Consider the following 19,147-nt stretch of genomic DNA (forward strand, 5'->3'; position numbering starts at 1 on the left):
CACACACACACACGTATATATATATATACACATGTATGTACACAGTCGTATGACGTGTGCAAAAGCATACCTGTTTTTCCGATACGTCAATACGATCGATCGTCTATGCTTTCTACGCTAACGCATTATACTTTATAGTTGGAAAGTTTTTCTCTCATAACCTACCACGATGTTTTTTCTTTTTTTCATTTTTCATTTTGTTTATATATATTTCATACACCTTTCTACACGTTCTACATTAAGATATTTGTTGTGAAAATTCAAACAAAATTCATAACTTAACACCCACTTGATCGATTAACTTCAAATTTTCTGTACATTTTCAGTGCACATATCCTTGTAACTTGTACCAGAATTAATCCAAAATTTTTTCTTTTTTTCCTTATTTCTTTTTTAGTCTGTCATTTTTTCAATTATCATCTTTCTCCTTTCATTTTGATATCTGCTATAGTTAAACTAGTCTTAATTAAAAATCATTTTAGATTTTTTTTATTTCAAATGAGAGAAACAATCGAAATCACATGAGTCGTGGGAAGACTTTATTTGTAGCGAATGCGCTGTTATAAACTTTAATTATTAACATAAACTTAAATATGGATAAGTACTTGTATAAAACCAATTTTAATGTAAAAAGTTGTATAGCTGTTTTATAACAAAATACCAAAAATTATTTTTAAAAGAGGTAAGTATAATATATAAAAATATTTTCAAATTATTACAATTTGATTTTAGATTAGAAAATTCATTCAAAGTTTCTCTCTCAGATGATGTCTCTTCTTTATTATGTTCTATAGTACTGATTTGTTTTCTTTGATAGATGTAGGTTCAAGAGGAAGAAACAAATCTAGAGTTTTATTATTCAAAAACGGCATCGTTTTCTTTCTTCTAGTTACTCTTATTACAAAAGATATAGGGGAGTCAGAATTAAGCAAAAGTCTATTAATGATATCCGTGTTACATGATTCGCTGGAAGATTTTTTCACGTAGCTTTGCTCGTACAAGGTTTATTTTTAATTTCTGCTGCCTTCTGAGAATTGTCCAATCAGCCAAATTTTCAACCATTTCAGTAGTCCATGAATTAATATTTTATGAACTGTGGGATTTAAAAATGTCACGATACAATCGCATATATATTTCTGCAGTATATACTGCAAAATTGTTGTGTATCGATCTTACGAGCATTTGATATGACTTCCGCTATTACTTTAACTCAATATATCAATTGTGCGTCAACTATATCATAATCAGTGTCAATAAATTAAATCGTTCCAATTCTTACCTAAATTAGCTATAAAACTTCAGTCCGGATGAATCCGGGACTGATTTTTGTTGCATTGTATTCACAAAACTTTACAAAATGTAATGATATAAACATAAGCATGAGATATTATAAGATACTATAACAAAATCGTTAATTAAATCTTAGAATTGTAAAAAGAATGATCGAATTTATTATTTTCAAATATTAATATATATATATATATATATATATATATATATATATATATATATATGATAAAAATATAAACCTGTTAGAAAATGAATATACATTCCATATAACAAAAATGTACATATCTTTTCAGAACATATAAAAATCGCCGATAAATGTACAATGTTTCATAGAATTTTTGACATGGTTTATTGCTTCGAGAGTATACAAATGAAAAAAAAAAATTTGATACATTGTTCCTCGCACATTCAATAATCTCGAATAGTTGAAATTGTGAAGCTTACGCAAAATTTTTGAAATAAATTTTGTATGGCTTTTCGCTGTGGAAACCTATGTGTCGTTACAAACGTCGCTGCGAATACTGTGCACGTCGTCGTAAAAACACAAGCTAGTACGAGTATATTTTTCTATCTTTCTCTTTCTCTCTCTTTTTTTTTTTGGTTTTTATGTTTACATAAATAAGCTTCATGCATAAATAACATATTTCTCAATGTACGATTCTGATTACAGTGTCAAAAAGTGAAACTCGTTAATATCGTGAAAGATATAAAAGTCTTGTTGAAAGGGATCCACCTACCTGATGATCTAATATGGCTTCGATATCCCGTAACTGGATGCTCCTCAGGGCAGCGAGCTCTTTCAACCTTTCTCTTACGCCTCTGCGAAAAGATACGTTAGTATTAGTGTGTTTACGTTCTTACACATTCGTTTTATACAGTTAAGATTTTATACGGTAAGAAGTTTACAAGGACGAATAGTTTGACGTTACATATTATTATATCGTACGATTTATCGGCATATTTTAATCGATAGAGTTTTTTGTATCTTTTTTCTCTTTTTTTTTTTTTTTTCTTATGTAAGGAGTCTTGTTAATAGCTAATAACCTAATAAATAAATAGGTTATCGGTGACTTTACAATAACTTATATATTGATTTAATATAATATGTAGTTTATAGGGAATAGCAAATGAAAGTCCTTGGATATATCCATGATATTTAAATTAAGTTATCTTAACCCATAAATGCATTGTTTAATGTTTAATGTTGCCCAATGTGCAATGTTATATATGCAACGATGTACTTTTTCATCACATATATTTCAATGATATTTTAGTAATGTAAATTTTTCATTATATATATAATATTAACTTAATAATGTTTCTGTTTTTAGAAATTTTTCAAAAAATAAATCATTCATTAACCGGTTAATAAAGTTTTTCATTGAAATAGTAACGAATTTCGAATTTTATTATTTCGAAAATTTTAATTCTATATTTTCGTTTCAATTTTATCATTTTTATTATATAATTAATTTAAATATATATGAAATATTTTACCTTTCGACAGCGATAACCCAACCGTCTCGTATCCGTACAGCATTTGGTCCATCCAGCTCTTCTAGCAAGAATTCAACAAGTTAATTACAGCGAGAACACCCTGTATTACGTTTTATCGCGTTGCGCGGATAATTAATTGCGCGTAACGAACTACCGGGTACGTTGATAAATCGGTTAACAAACGATATTCATTTCTTAAATAAATTTGTAAATAAATGTAAATGAGCGAATTTAGGTGATTCGATTGGGTAATTATTCGAACTTTGAAAGTGTCCGACGATAAAAGAAAAGTAGTTGGCATAGGATGTGCCAACGAGCTACTATTAATAGTTACACGATCGACGAAACGAAAGCATCGATTCGATCGATGCCGATTACTCTTTTTACGATCGAAGCGTTTTTCAAGGGGTTGCATGCTCTTTTTATTCAATAATAATAATTTTCTCGTAAGAGAATTTCGAATAAAAATCGGAAAAATGTTTGGATCAGATGAGAACGAAAAGAAAGAAGAAAAAAAGGAAAAAAAAAGAAACGATAGAAATCTACTTTGTACCGTTTTTCATAAAAAACGACTCATCGTCGGCATCCTCGTCGTCGATAAACTTAATGCTAGATAAATCGAAGTATCTTGCTAGATCGTTGCTCTCTTCGGCACAATTGTCGGACGAGGAGGATGGTACAAGCTTCGAAACGTCGTCGAGAGTGGAATCGTTTGCGATATTCGATCGATTATCGCTGTGCGAACGAGAACAGCCGCAAAAAACGAATTTGCGAAAGAACTTTGACATTTCGAAGGGTAGAGAAGAAGAGTAGTGAAAAAGAGGGTCAAACTATCGCACAAAAGCAATCCTTCTCGAAGATTAGACTTTCTTTTTGATTAGCATAGAACGTTCACGTGAACACTTTTATGTCTTTATCTCTCACAGCTTTTATTTCCACTCAAAGTTTTCTCTTTATCGTGACTTTTATGAAATCCTCACGAACTAAGCCCTTTTCTCTCTTCCTTTTTCTCTTAAAACACTCGACTTGAGAAGTTTCGAAATATTTTATTGTATCTCGAGAAAAATGATTGGACGATTCGGTTAAAATAGGAGATTAAGAATAATGACAAACAAACAATTTTTATCTTTATTACCCGATTTCCTTATTCTTTCCGTTTCTATTAGTTTTGTTTTAAAAAAACATTTGACACGATCGATCGAAGTCAAATGAACATACGTTAATATCTACATAAAGTCATCATAACAACATGCGTCGAGTATAACCCCAATAAAGATTTCTAGCAAGTAGAGCGAATTAATTTCTCGCGAAACGACCTGACTACCGACATCGGAACTGCCTCCTCTTTGTTCTCCTCCCTTTCGAGACGCTTTTACAGTGCTCTGTAGTACGCGCTAATAAAATTGCACCGTCGTTCCTCGGCAATGGATTCAAGGTCACAACGATTATTCCTTCTTCTTCTTCTTCTTGAGTGTGAAAAAATAACCATGTACACGACGTATTTTCATTCCCATCACATTAAACGACCGCTATTCGTCGTTGAACTAACGCTGTCCGTCACCATTAAAAAAAAAAAAAATAAAAACAAAAACAAAAAATCTGGAGTCACCAGAAAGAAGACAATGAGAACGAGAGAGAAAGAGGCAGATAAAGAGAGAGAGAGATGGAGCATGTAGAAGTAAGAGAGACAGAGAGAGAGAGAGAGAGAGAGAGAGGCACACTTCAATTGTATTTCGTTTTCTTGCAGAGGATACTCGAAAAAGCTCTTTTCCACAAGTTAGACAGGGACAGTGAAAGAGCTACGCGAGATGATAAAACTTGAGAGTGCAGAGAAAAAAGGATGGAGAGAGAGAAAACAGTCCCCTTGGAGTATCTTTCCTTCTCTTTCTCTCTCTTTCTCTTTCTCTTTCTCTTTCTCTTTCTCTTTCTGTCCGTCTGTCGAGGTAAGCACGGATGTAGCTCGGTAGCAGCAGTCGTCTCCGCACGTGTCACGAGACTAGAAAATAAACTCTTCGCTGGCGGAGAGGCGAAGCTCGAAGAGGAAGGCATACGTCCGAGAGCGCTTTCGAAGCGCGTCGCATACACGAAACACGGTTTATATTTGGAACTAGTCGCTGGCATAGCCGATAAAAATTAACCACCAACGAACGCCAGTTCAACGTACCTAACGCAATCATTCGTTTTTCGGTTCGATTTTTATGCACTTATGTGGTCCAGCCGATCATGGCTATAAGCTATAACATCGAAGTAAGAATTTTTCGAAGATCAGGTTTGTAAAATTTTCTTTCTAATCGTTAGTTATTTCTGTTGATCCTTCGTGCAATCGTAGGTACGATCTATTATGTTTTCTTTAGACCTCTATAACAGAGTTTCTCAACCTATGGGCTATGTTAAATTTTTAATGAACAGTAATAATGATTACTAACTTGGGACAAAGCTTTCCAAAGCGAGAAAACTGATTAATTTATAAGATATTTACAGAATTTTCTCGTAAATTGTTCAGTATCAGTCGTATCTTTGAAATAATATACAGTGATTCCAGTATAGCAGGTTCTTATAAATTGTGTTTATATGATACCATTACAAATAAATGTATTGAACTTTACGGCAGAAAGGTTGAGAAACTATTCCATAATATCATGTAACTTGCTTCATTCATGTATACACATTTTTTTAGTATCATTTTATTCGTTCCCCTTAAATTAATATGGAAAAATTAATGTTCGCTAATTATAAATTGAATTTTAAAAAATCTACAATATTGAATTGCATATTTTTGGATCATACTTTATTATCATTCTATTTTTCTATTATGGTAAGATAAATCAAAGGTAAAAATTAGAATGTTCTAATCGATTTTAAAGTTCCAACCAACTTTATTCAGTCGAGTAGCCGCTATCGGTCTCTCACTCGAAATGCAAATCTAGTGGTCCCGATAGTTACACGGCTATCCTATTAAAAAGTTTTAATTCACTCGACGAATACGTTGCCTATCGCTTTGTCAAAGTAGTAACGATCGAACAGTATCGTATTAGATGTGGTTTCCTTCTTGGTCGCAAGAGTAACGCAAGGAAATCTTAATGTTGTCGATGTTGTTTGAAATAAAGAGGAAGGAAAGAAGAAGAATAAAAAAAAGAAGAAGAAGAAGATGAAGAAAAAAAGGAAGATGGTTAAGTATAGAGTCGTCACTGGACTGACCTGGTCCCGCTACACGCGAGACTTCGATCATACGAATAGAATCATTGCTTGATGCGCGAGAAGACGAAAACCAGTTTTCTAACTGTATAAGTCTTTACTACAGATACATATGTATCTATATATATATATATATGTATATATGTACACACACATATATATGTATGTACATACATGTATATAAGTACATGTTTGTATGTACGTCAAGAGTCTAGATATGGAGCACTCTTCACTGAATCATTACGAACATCTCCGTTTTCTTTTTTTCGAAATTTTCACTTATAAAAATTCACGCCGATTTTGTTGGAGTCTCTTTGAAATCAGAACGTGGAAAAAGAAATCGTTTTACTAAAACGTCACGTTTTCGTTCGTACGAATTCGTTTCGACGGATACACGCTGTGATATCGCACCCTAACGTACGGATATCCGCAGGATGTCAAATACCTATTATTTAAAAATCACGAGAATATGAGACGATCAGCTGGAAAAACAGTTATATTGTTGAATTGTACGAAATGTAACAGGAGTATTTCAACTATTTTAAACAGTTGAAATCGATTGTTTAAAAAAAAACATATTTACTACATTTTCATCTCTCTTCTTTCCTTTTGTTTATAAGTATAATATGTGTTTATTATATTTATTTATTTATTACACATCGAAATGACACAGAAGACATATAAAATATTTGGTTTTACATATTACAAATTATAGACATATATAAATATGCGGTATATATGTAAAAATAAATGTAAATGCATATTATACATTCTAATATGTATGAGAATTTTTTCTAAGTCGAAGTTTTGAGAATCGAATGAGCAAAATTCGAGAAATTCGAGAAAAACATAGATAGATAGATAGATAGATAGATAGATAGATAGATAGATAAATAGATAGATAGATAGATAGATAGATAGATAGATAGATAGATAGATAGATAAATAGATAGATAGATAGATAGATAGATAGATAGACAGAGAGAAAGACAAAGAGACATGCTTAACATTCGAACGTGACGATTATTCCAAGTGTCGAATATTCATACATAGAAAGTGCATTTCAAGGATCGTATGCGAAAGCGCTTGACTCCGTTTCGCTCTTCTCCCACTCCATCTCTCGTTTGTACGCATGCCTACGTCATTCTGTGACTCTTCGATTACAAATTTTGTACTGGAGATGTCTGCGTTCACGAAGGTATTGACACGAAAATAAACTTCGATGATGATTGATATTCTGTCCTTGTTTAAATGTTATTCGTTTCTTGTAATTTTTTTTCTTTTACTTTTCAAATAGAAATTTAATTTTATATAATGTTTGAAAGAGAAAGAATCATGGAACGTGAGTATGTCGTCTCGTTTGTTCTAATTCTTCGCAGATATATACTCGCGAACGTTTCACGTATGTGTAGCCTAATATCCGATTGTTTAGCCTACACGTCGGAGGTATGAATAATCGATGAATAATAATCAAAGCGTTAACAGTAAGCGATAATAGTAAAGTTACAACGAAGGACGTTGTGTATTATCTCATAAAGGTGAATACATTAAACAGAGGATCGTTAAACACGACGGTAATGATATTACCATAGAAACTTCTAGGATATTTCATTAGTTTCGGAATTTCACTCTTACATCGTGTTCGTTTGTAAACAGCTGTGAGTCATTTAAAACAAAGAAACGCGTGGTGGCCATTCGATTGAACCGCAAAAACACAGTCGATGTTACGATTCTGGTAAAATTGAGTGTTTCGATTACCGTTATTAAAGTTAAACTTTCTCGGTTTTCAAGGTCATCCACTGTGACGAGCAAGAACAAAGTAGGAAGTCCTGAGAGATTCATCGTGCGATTAAGCGATCGTTCACGGAGAAGCTTTTATTACGATCGAGTCTTGAAATGATGATTTAGAAAAAAAAAAGGAAAAGAAAGCGAAAGAAGTCTTCTCGAAAGTTTTCAAGCTTGCATTCCTCGAGGAAAAAAGATCGTACGTTTATTATATGACTGTACACACTCACTTGTTCGGTTCCGTTGAAGAATTACGTCCTATACGATCTAGGTAGCTGACTTTTCTGTTACTATAATTTACTTTTTCCACGATGTCCCCTCTGCCGGTTCTTCCTCGCTACCGTTGAAAAATCCGTGACAAAAAAAATCGTTTTCCACGCTTCACCTTGGCACATTATCATATGAGAAATAGCGATGAAGATAAAGAAAGAAAATAAACACAAAAAATCGTCACTTTACAACTTCAGGATACACCCGAACCACAAGCACGGACACAGGATCGACACATAATGAAAGATACACGGAATATGTTCGTTCGTACGTTTTATATATGTACGTTTCTATGTGGATGTAACATCCGACGATGATCGTATACATGTGCACAGAATGCAGACGAAGAGAACGTTCCTCACTCGCAGCACCGTGACGAAACCTGCCGAGGATACCACCTTCCTACGCGTTTACTCTCGCTCGTCCTCGTACGAACAAATTATCGCTAAAACGTCGGTCAGTATCTTTTCCTTTTTCCTCGTTAACGCGATCCACCTTGTACATTATTCGTACAAATTTCGTTATCACTTACAAATCATTAACTCTTTATAACGTATAATTTTTAAGTCACGCATTCGTATATTCTTATTTCATTTTTTTATTTCAATTCTTTTTTCTTTTTCTTTTTGTTCGCCACAAATTAATTCCCAGTTTGTATCTGAAAATTAATGTTTCCTAAGTATAAGTTATGATGTATAAGTTTTAGATTACATCATTTTTATTTTTACACACAAAAACAAAAGTTGGGATCATAGAGAATGTAAACTCGTTGATCGAAGTAGAAACGTCCGTATGTTGTTTGCCGCTGCCATTTAAGAATTACGAAGTGTCTTTTATTCGACGAAGGATCGTAGGATACTTTTTCTTGTTAAACAGACTAATCGATTATTAATTATTAATTATGGAATACAAAGCATGTAGCAGATAGACATGTAGATGTTTTTTAGAAAAGTTTTTTTTCCCCCATTTTTTTTTCATTTCGATTTCAGAACAATATACAAAGATTACGTATACGCGTTCCGCTGCGTATTCCGTAAATATTTTCGAGCGATTCGCTTCGGAAGCAAATGCAAGTCGATTTCCACTTGGTGGAATCGCGATCAGCTTTCTCGCCTTCGAATACTGCAGCGGCATCGGATTCCTTTGGATATAACGATGGTTCACACGTAAGAGATTCATCGTTATATGCCGATTTTTTGTTAACAATTACATAATAGAAAAAAATTGGGTAGAGAAAAAGAGAGAAAAGGAAGAGAAAAATTTTAGAAAAATTTGATGATAATACAAGAGAGAAAGAGAAAGAGAGAGAAAGAGACAGAGACGATAAAATCTATTGTACTTGAAAAAATAAAAAAAAAAATTTATTGAATTTGTTGTCGTGACGGTATGTGCCGTTAAACCTCGAACAAATAAAATGATTTTCGAAAAAGAAAGAGAGGGAGACGGAGAGAGAAAATACAAATTTATCGCTTTAAAAAAGCGTATCGTTACGCGAGCACGAATAGAACGAGATAAGCAAGTGTATAAATAATTGGAATTGAAGCGAAAAATAAATTGTGTCAAAATAGAAGTATCTAAATAGAAAGAGAAAAACGTAAGACTAGATATTTGATCCGAATGGTACAATACACGTAAGTAGGAAAAAAAAGTACCGATGACTTGTGAATATTCGTCATTTATATAAAGACTTCAACGATCGATCGATGAATAAGTAATGAAAATATCTAACTACCTGCTCTTTCCTTCCAACGATTTCTTAGAACGACTTAAAGATCAAAAGTCGTTCTAGCTCGTGATAAAATGAACGACTAGGGATTATATGTATACATGTATATATGCATGTATATATGCATGTATGTATGTATGTACGTATATATGTATGTACATACGTATGCATGTGTGTATATATTGTGTTAGAGGATCTGGACGATGCTTATTTCACGTCACAAATATGAATTTTGTAGAATACATTTACGTAGCAGTGTAAGTATATATAAACATGTGTAAGATCCGTTCGACTTTGTTGGAATGTTTAATCCATAAAAGCAAATTTTGTTTAAATATCATTCAAAAACATGACGACTGATATAATATTAGTTTTTTAGATATTTATATAATATTATCACTGATAAAAATAATTTGCATAACTTTCGTCTAATTTTAGAATAATAAATTGCCATTTTTTTCTTATAATCTTTTATTATGATAACTTTGAGGAATTAAAAAGTATTCTTTCGTTTGTCTCTCCATATCTTTCCGCGAAAATTTTTGCACTTTACATTGTTAAGTATTCGATCATTTCAAGTCCTTATTAATATTTTTCCTAATAGTTATTGTGAGTTATATATTATTCATTTCCTTTTTTTTGAATAAGTAAACGACATAACATTTTTATTTTCTTCTTTTTTATTCGTTATTTAAACACGACAGATCGATCTCTGTTGATTCAAATCACCAAGAACTAATTCCATAAGTCCATAGAATATTTTCACGATCCATATATATCACGATATATATGTAAATATATATATGTATGTATATATATACGTATATATATGTCTATGTATGTGTGTGTGCGTTTCTATATATATACACACACACATATATAGACATACACATACACACACACAAAAACTTATTTAAGTATAAATACTTTTACGATAACATAATAAAACGAATTGAGAGAATTAATGCGTACTAAAAAATGACCGATATTTGACATTCTAACGATGCTTTTCTCTAATCGATCAAAAAGTTTTCAATTATGAGTATAGCACAAAAATAGATAAACGACTAGATAAGGAATAAATACGACGAAAGGGAATAAATAAACGTAAATGCATTGAAACCAATAAAAAACATTACAAGTATATAGTACAATATAAAACTTAGAAGAATCTAAACGCATTTGATAAACAACATATTTAAATATTATTTCATTTGAATAATTCGTTTGTACGTCAAATTATAAGCTAAAAACAATTTTTGCTGACACTAATTATCTATTATTAAAATACCAATTAATCCATGTTTATTAAAAAATTCATATCTCTGTTTTAAGTTTACAAAATAGTCATTCGATTTTAAATAACCTATGAATAATTTTTAACCCAGCGTACGTAAAACGTTTAGCACGAGTTACGTTTATCGCGTATCAAGCAGTGACACCATTGTGCTCGTCCACGAAATCGCTCGTCCGGTTGAACGGACGAATTCGTTGCCACGACATATTCGGGACATCGAGGCTACTAAAGCGTCGACTTTTCAAAGAGGATTTGACAAATTCACCTAAAATAATAACGCGTAGGATGATATCGATAACGATTTATCTTTTTGGCCCGAAGCACATATATAGCAATCCGAGGATAGAAGGAGAATAAAATAGCAGGAGAGGGGAACACCGTGGCAGCAGCAAGCAAGTCGAGTTCAAGCTCTCGAAGAGCAACGAATAAACGTGAATTTAGCAGCGCACTCACGATTTTTAAAATACACACACACACGCGCGTACGCATACACTCAATTTTTCGAATGGATTAGAAAACGATCGTATATACGATCTTTTTATTCCTTTTCTTCTTCACTCTGGTATATCCTGGTATCTTTTTGACACTCACTCACGTAAAATCGGTATACTTACACGGCACGCTGAACGCGAGTCGACTGAGTCTCAGGCAAGCGAGAGCCGCCTTGTGTGAGATCTCCTTTCTCGAACGAGGACGTAGAAGAGGAAGGATAATGCGAATTCGAGGACGAGAACTCGAGGAACTCGGCCTTCGAGGATCGCGATGTGAATTCGATGGAGAACTCGATGAGAACTCTGCCAACTTCGTCGCACCGTCGCCAAATTCTCTCTCTCTCTCTCTTTCTCTCTCTCTCTTTCCTTAGTTTAGTATTTTCTCTCTCTCTCTCTCTCTCTCTCTCTTTCCCTCTCTCTCTGTCTCTTTTTATTCCGTTCTCGACCCCTACTCCTCACGTATACCCCTTCCAAGTATACACCTTCGGTTCCACTACTCCACGAGGCTTTCGTTGACGAGCCACCTGAGGCATTTACCTGGTGAACGACGGAATCGCACGAAACGCTACGGAAGCATACGACCTGTACTGTGTTCTATCTCGTCGTCGCTTCGAATTCGAAGCGGTCGGCTAGCCTCCGTAAAAGTGTTCTGCGATTTCGCGGGGAGGAAAGCGAGTCGCGTGACCGCCACCTGTGCGACCGTTAAACGTTCCGCTTCTGTACTACTAGCGACGAAAGAACGTACCGTACGTGTATTGGTCTCTTTTTTAGTTCTTTTTGTTTTGTTTTCTTTTGGTGTTTTGTTTAAATCGGCGTTTTTGTTTAACGAATTTCAAAGGGGGTGGATTGAGTGGAAACAACGAAAACGTGTTCGGTTTATCTCAAATTTTAATGCTCGGTGTTAGAACACTGAGCATGTATTTGCAACGAATTGTCAAGCTCAAAAATCTTTTGAATTATGAGAAAATTATTATGAGTATAAGTAGGTCAAAATTTGTTATAATATTTTAGAAATTTTATAGAGACTAGGTCTCGTTAAAATCTACCCAATGGTTTACTTTAAGCTATCTAACGTGCAAACATTTCACGAAGCAAATATTGAATTTATTAGAGAACCCACAAATGTGTTATTACATCAAAAGCACTCAGAACTTTTAATCAACTTTGTTTAAATTGTTAAAATAATATAAACTCTGAAATATATTTTTATTTAATTGTTATTATATTAATTGCATTGTATTTAATTATAAGTTTCTTATTATTATATTATAAAAGATATATCTCTGAGACGTATGTACGTCACGAAAAACAAAACTACACATAGATGTATCTTCTTGTTGAGAATGAATTGTGAGGAAAATATTTATCGTATTTCGATTTATTGATAACCGTCAGAAAGAATCTCGTCAAGAATTTCGAAAAGATTCTCCATTGTGGATTTTTTCATATTTCATTACATGCGTACCGAGCATTTGGATCCAATCTTCCATTGGATTCGTATAGATATCGTGTATGATGTATTTAGAGAAAAAGAGAGAGAAGGGGATGAATAAAAAAGGTCGTTTCTTATATCCTTCTTAAAGAAGAGAGACGATGTCAGAGAAGAGATATTTTACACTTCTATCCTCTCTTATCTTTGGTGCACGATCCTTTGTAAAACGGCTGGATAGAAATAAATTTTCTACTAGGCTTAAAACAAGGCTTCTCATCCGAGCACGTAGCTACGTGTGTTCGTCGTCTTATCGAACGGGACACCAGCTGAGAGATTTCAATGTTCTTGGAATATCTCGAAAAGTACTCGAGAGCTTTTTTGAATAGGTGCAACGTAGGTATACGAGGAAAGTGAGAGAAAGAGAAAAGGAGAGATAGATGGATAGATAGAATGAGAGATAGAGAGAGAGAGAGAGAGAGAGAGAGAGAGAGAGAGAGAGAGAGAGAGAGAGAGAGAAGCTGGCGAAACCTTAAAGGTGATATATTCTCCGAGAACTATTGTGTTCTCTCTTCGAGAAGTTATCGATTCGTTGCTCGCTTCTATTCTCTTTTTCGCTAGAGAACCAAAGTCTAAAGCTCTGCTCGGCCAACTTCTCTCTTGTTCAAGCTTCTCAATGTTCAAGATATTCCCTCATTTAAGGAGGTTGGATGAAATATGCGAATTTCGAGTATTCGTACAAAAATTTTCTTTTGTTTTCTTTATTTTCAATAAGAGGACTTATAGCTTATTTTATTCGAGTTTGCGTGAATTTATTCCGACTCTTTTCACTACGATAGATCTTTATTATTATTATTATTATTATTATTATTATTATTATTATTATTGTTATTGTTATTGTTATTGTTATTATTATTATTATTATTATTATTATCATTAGTATCGTTGTTGTTGTTCTTACTACGAATACTAATACTATTAACGAGATTAAAAAATAATCCCGTGACTTTTGTATTACTCACCGATCCGGCTCTCCTTCCTCCTGCGTAATCGGAGAGAAATCGTGCGTGATTTGATGCACTGTAAAGAGAATTATATTTGCGTTAAAAAGATAGGAAATCATCCAAGTGGCCCGCATAATTTTAATGTAAATAATTTCAGATTTATATATATGTATATACATATATTTGTAGGACCGATGGTTGTTTACAAATGAAAATGAAGAATGAGATACGAATTGAAGATTAAATGACGTATTGAAGATTAGATAATTACCTGGTGTATGTACTGAATGACTTCCGCGTAGGTTGCATTTTGCAGAGTACGGCCGTTCACTTGGAGAATTTCGTCGTCGAATTCCAAACTGTCCGCGTTATCCGCACGAGAACCTGTCGGATCGAGACGTATCGTCAGAATGATCCATTGACGTCTGTGTTTACGTTAGTTATAGTTATACCATTACGAAGCACGCGATAAATCAAGCAACAACGTAGAACGCAAGGTACAAGTCGTCGTTGTTGTCATTGAATATAAAACACGAAACGATTAGCGTTATTAGATAATGAGAAAGTAGAATTTTTATTGAGAAACGAATGAACGTAACATTATGCAAGAAAATAAATCTATAAAATCTTTAAATCAATTTCGATTTGATCAATATGATAATCGTAGAAACGTTATTAAATTCGACAAATATCGTTATTAAACTTGCAGTACGTAATAATCAGAGAGAACGAGTAATAATGTGCGATACTAATCAGAAATAAAAGAGACCAAAAATAAACGAGATCCCTTCTTTAGCGACACCTTACAATATTTATCACGTTACAATTTTATCTCCGATAAGCGATGCTTACGAATGGATCCCAAGGTTATCTTTAACTCGACTATTTGGAAAAAGAAGTCCTTCGGATCGTGTACTTTCCTATTAACAGCCAAGGATACTCATTTTTTATCGGACGTTATACTCGATCGTAACGAATCTGTTGACATTCATCGATGATTACGTATATACGTACGTAGATTTCGCATAGGCTTTGATACGACAAAATCATAATATTAGTACGACGATCTATCAGTGTTTAACCGTGATAAATATTCAAACGCTTAACGAGCAATGAATATCTTCCCCCTCTCCCATCCCTCCATACTCTTGAAAATACACAAATCTGATCATGGACAATTTACGTACCATACAACTTCATCTCCCCGTTCTTATTCGCCAGCATAATGATGTAACCCTCTAGATCCACCATTTTCGCTGTTGCTATCTTTCTCCTCGTGGACTATTGGACAACTTCCAGGAACAACATCCTATGTATACGCTGCACGACATACACGTTAAGCCACTAACACTTATCACGACGCTCCGACGACCGTGTCATCGGCTTCGAGATATCATGCCGTCACCAAGAAGAATGACGTTGTCACGTGTCGTGCATTTGATTATTTTCGCACACATTTTCATATCTCGTTGATCGGAAGACCTCCTTCTTTGCTTTTCTCTCTTTTTCCCCGCTTATTAAACGTCGAGACCGGCCACTTCTTTTACGAACGCTCACCACTCTTCTTTTTATCCTCCTTCGACAATCTGACGAGCACTAGGACACCGAGATGCACTGGGATGCACCGAGATGCACGGATGCTTTGAGAAGAGGGAGAGGGAGAGAAAAAAGTAGGACGATCGAGTAGAAGGATCGTGCCTATATTCTCGAGAGATTTTTGTGGGAGCGGCTTTGACACGCTCGACGATCTTTCCACTTTCCGACCTTACGATCCTTTTTTCGTACGTTCGGAACGTGTATGTATATACTTACATCATAGTAAAATATATATATATATGTATGTATATATATATGTATATACATACATATATATATATATATATATATATAGGAAGAATCGCGTAAGGAAACTCGGCCACGACAGGGCCTGAACTCGAGCCTGCCTACATCCTTACGACGATATCTTTCTTTTGAAATATTTGAATAGGAAAAAGTCGCGGGAGTTCACGATCTCGTCGAAGGATCACGAGGATGGTTCGTTGATTCGAGGAAGGACAATAACGTCGTTCTCGGTGCCGCCTCGGCCATCTCGTCTTCTCTCGTATCCGTTGCATCTGTCTGTCTGAAAAACACCAGCACAAATTTGAACATTTTTCCTTATTGTCTTCTCGCGTTCATATTTCTTCGATGAGGACGAGATCAAGCAAGCGAGGAAATTACATTGATAAGATGTATTTCAAACTCATTGCACATCCAAATATAAGACGTTTCTCGTCTTTAAAGATTTGTTCGATAAGAACTCTGTGTTAAAAATTTTTCTTTGTTCGTTTCGCACGAATTGTTTTTTTTTTCAAGAAAAAGAAGAAGGATTCTCTTCCAGAATCCTTTTGATGATCCTGGAAAATATTTGTTCTCTTCCTTCGTTGGCACTTTTCTCTGTCTAAATGAAATCTTTTAATTTGATGAAACACTTTTAGCATAGGATCGTCACTCCTTTTTCACCGAGACACGTACTCGCAAGCGGAAATTATCTTCTTCCGCGTTCTACCCTTACGCGAAGTCCTTCGAGTACGTCGACATCGTGCGCGAAATTGTGCGCGATAACCACGTAAAGCAGGCGCAGCGGTGCCGACACTGCTCTAGGTCTGATAGTATCCAGCCTCTCTGGTGGTGCTGTTGGCTGATAACGATGACTATGGTGGTGGTGACGGCGGCAGCGCCGCCGTCGTCCGTTCGCGACGCCAACGGCGTCTTACCAACGAGATCGACGCCTGCCTTCGAATTTCGAGCTGGCACGTTCGTTCAGCGCCACCTTCTTTTTATTCGAACCACCCCCAAGACTATGCCATGACGTTGGCCGACTCTGACGATTCTCATCCACCTGTGAACACGAGGAACACACTGGAGAACTTTCCAAGCTTAGCGACATCAATTCGAAGCTGGCGAATTGTCGTTCCATCGAAAGTCTTCTCGACGATTCCTTATCTCCTTCCAATGTCTAATCCTTTGAATCTCCTTTCATCATATGGATGTGGATTATGGGAATGAGGTCATTCGTCCGGAACGATGTCGATAGCACACTACTTCGAACTAGCGAATGAGTAGTCTGTTTCTATGTGGTACACCATAGTCACACTGTGTATGTATATATTTTACCATGAACGAATGAGGTGTTTCTAGGATGAAGAACGATACTAGTGAAAAGAAGGATGAGATGGGCCACAAGATTTTAGTCGCGATGATAGCAATGTTGATGATGATGATGATGATCATGGTGATGATGATGGCGTTGTTGCTGAAAATCATACAAGAACGTATGTAGGTTACGCAGACGCAAGCGTTTTCTCTAACGTGGAAGGAGATATCGACGGAGGAGAGAATGAGAGAGACGCTGAGTGTGATCAATATGGGGGATGTTACACGGAGTTAGTCACTACCCTGACTCCGCTTGCGTTTGTCTTGCGCGGGAAGAACGTGAAACCTTCGATTAATTGCCTGATTACAATGTCTCTCACTACTTTCTTAACTCTATTAAAATCGTTTTTAATTTATAGTTCGATATAAAGTTTTAGTAGATATGGTATGAGAGATAATAGGAAACTAACGATCGTGTCCTTTTTTCCTCGGCTTGGAAAATTATGAGATTTAGGGAAAAAATCACGACTAACGGGGAAGCTAAGAATAGAGGCAAAATCGTGACGTGTGCAATAATCATAAGCGTAGAACAGTACCGTGCTAACGTTCAACGTGACAAAGAAAGCACCACGCATTAGTCACCGGCACAATGCTTGTAAGAATCTCTAGAGAGAATGGAAGAAAAAGTAGGCGGAGAAAGGATGAGGCTAAGAAGAAAGAGAGAATGAGGAAAGATTACGATGCGAACAAAAGAAAGACGGCATCCTTGCTTGCATCATTTGTAGCGTTGCTCTAAATACAATTCTTAGACGTGATAAAACGGTATCCTAGAGCATAGAAGTTTTCTTTTGGAATATTGAAAAATGAAAAAAAAAAAAAAAAAGAAAAGATTGCAATACGGTTTGATTTAGAAATATCGAAATTAGTTTTCTTGTTCGAAAACAAATCGTGGGTACATATATTTTGTACATCCTTCATAAAATATATCTTCACTGTTTATTCGAAACAACAATGGACGATGATATCGAAAACATTGAAATACCCGCCTTTTTAATGAACAATATGAAATACGCTTTTGTATCTTAAAGGCATGTACGTATGTAGAGTATTCGAGGTGGATAGAAAGGATTTTCATATTTATTTGAAGTAAAATAAAATCGATACGGATGCCGTACATATTATGTACTGCAAACCTATATTTCACGTTTAACTCACGTTCTTCCTGTTTTCTTTTACTAATCTAGATTAATGGATGAAATCTCATTGTGTAAAAATCACTATTATTGAAGTCTCATGATTGGTAGATAATTTTTACCAGACCAATTATATGTCGATAGTTAACACTAGAATGTAATGTATAGTTTTTCGGGAAATACGATATTATACCATCCAATGATACATTGTCGATGCGAATGGACTTTGGACGTACAGCGCCATATCATGGCAAAAATCTCAACCATAATGACTTACCATGATTCACACTTTTTTACCATAGATGCATAAATCGATGTAAAGGTTGTATTTGCAAGATTTAAACCAAATAAATACAAACTCCACTATATTAATCTCGAAATCTCTTTCTGATCTAAAAACAAAATAAACAATTTGCAAACTACATCTTCTAATGCATTTACCAAGAAAATAATAACATCCCCTGATATTTTCGTGAGTTCATTTAACTCACTTCGATCGAAACTTGGCATGGCCTCAGGGAAAAAGTCCAATGTTTGCCAGATATTATCCCTAGAACGTTAAAATCTTCAACGACCTGTGTAGAATATTTTATTCTTTATTTCCATACCAAACAAGAAAAAATTCCTGGTATCTAAACAATATCCTTAATCGATAAAAAGAAAGAAAAATGAAGAAGAAGAAAAGCATCGAAGAAACCCTTGAATTATTATACAATTTACATATTTCATGTCAAATCTCGAACCTTCAACCTGATCTTAGTTTTCAAGTGTTCTTCTAGTTCTGGAGATATGACTGTACTTGTCAAAGTACATGATCTCTCTCTCTCTCTCTCTC

General features: G+C 34.7%; 1 protein-coding gene across 6 annotated transcripts in view; it reads right to left on the reverse strand.

Moving 5' to 3' along the window:
- Positions 1-19,147, reverse strand: part of LOC122633581 (protein PALS1) — a 66,998-nt gene that overhangs the window by 39,664 nt on the left and 8,187 nt on the right. For 3 of the 6 annotated variants that reach the window (XM_043821682.1, XM_043821699.1, XM_043821691.1), the window contains exons 2-6: positions 15,172-16,865; positions 14,256-14,368; positions 14,003-14,060; positions 2,788-2,848; positions 2,028-2,109 (exon numbers count right to left, since the gene is read on the reverse strand). In XM_043821682.1, coding sequence (XP_043677617.1) covers positions 2,028-2,109; positions 2,788-2,848; positions 14,003-14,060; positions 14,256-14,368; positions 15,172-15,235 — 378 coding nt within the window. In that variant the 5' untranslated portion in view covers positions 15,236-16,865. The remainder of the gene's footprint in view (positions 1-2,027; positions 2,110-2,787; positions 2,849-14,002; positions 14,061-14,255; positions 14,369-15,171; positions 16,866-19,147) is intronic. The other 3 variants (XM_043821624.1, XM_043821615.1, XM_043821632.1) reach the window with 3 other exon arrangements.

The sequence above is a fragment of the Vespula pensylvanica genome, chromosome 1 (genome assembly GCF_014466175.1).
Source record: "Vespula pensylvanica isolate Volc-1 chromosome 1, ASM1446617v1, whole genome shotgun sequence".
NCBI classification, from domain to species: Eukaryota; Metazoa; Arthropoda; class Insecta; order Hymenoptera; family Vespidae; genus Vespula; species Vespula pensylvanica.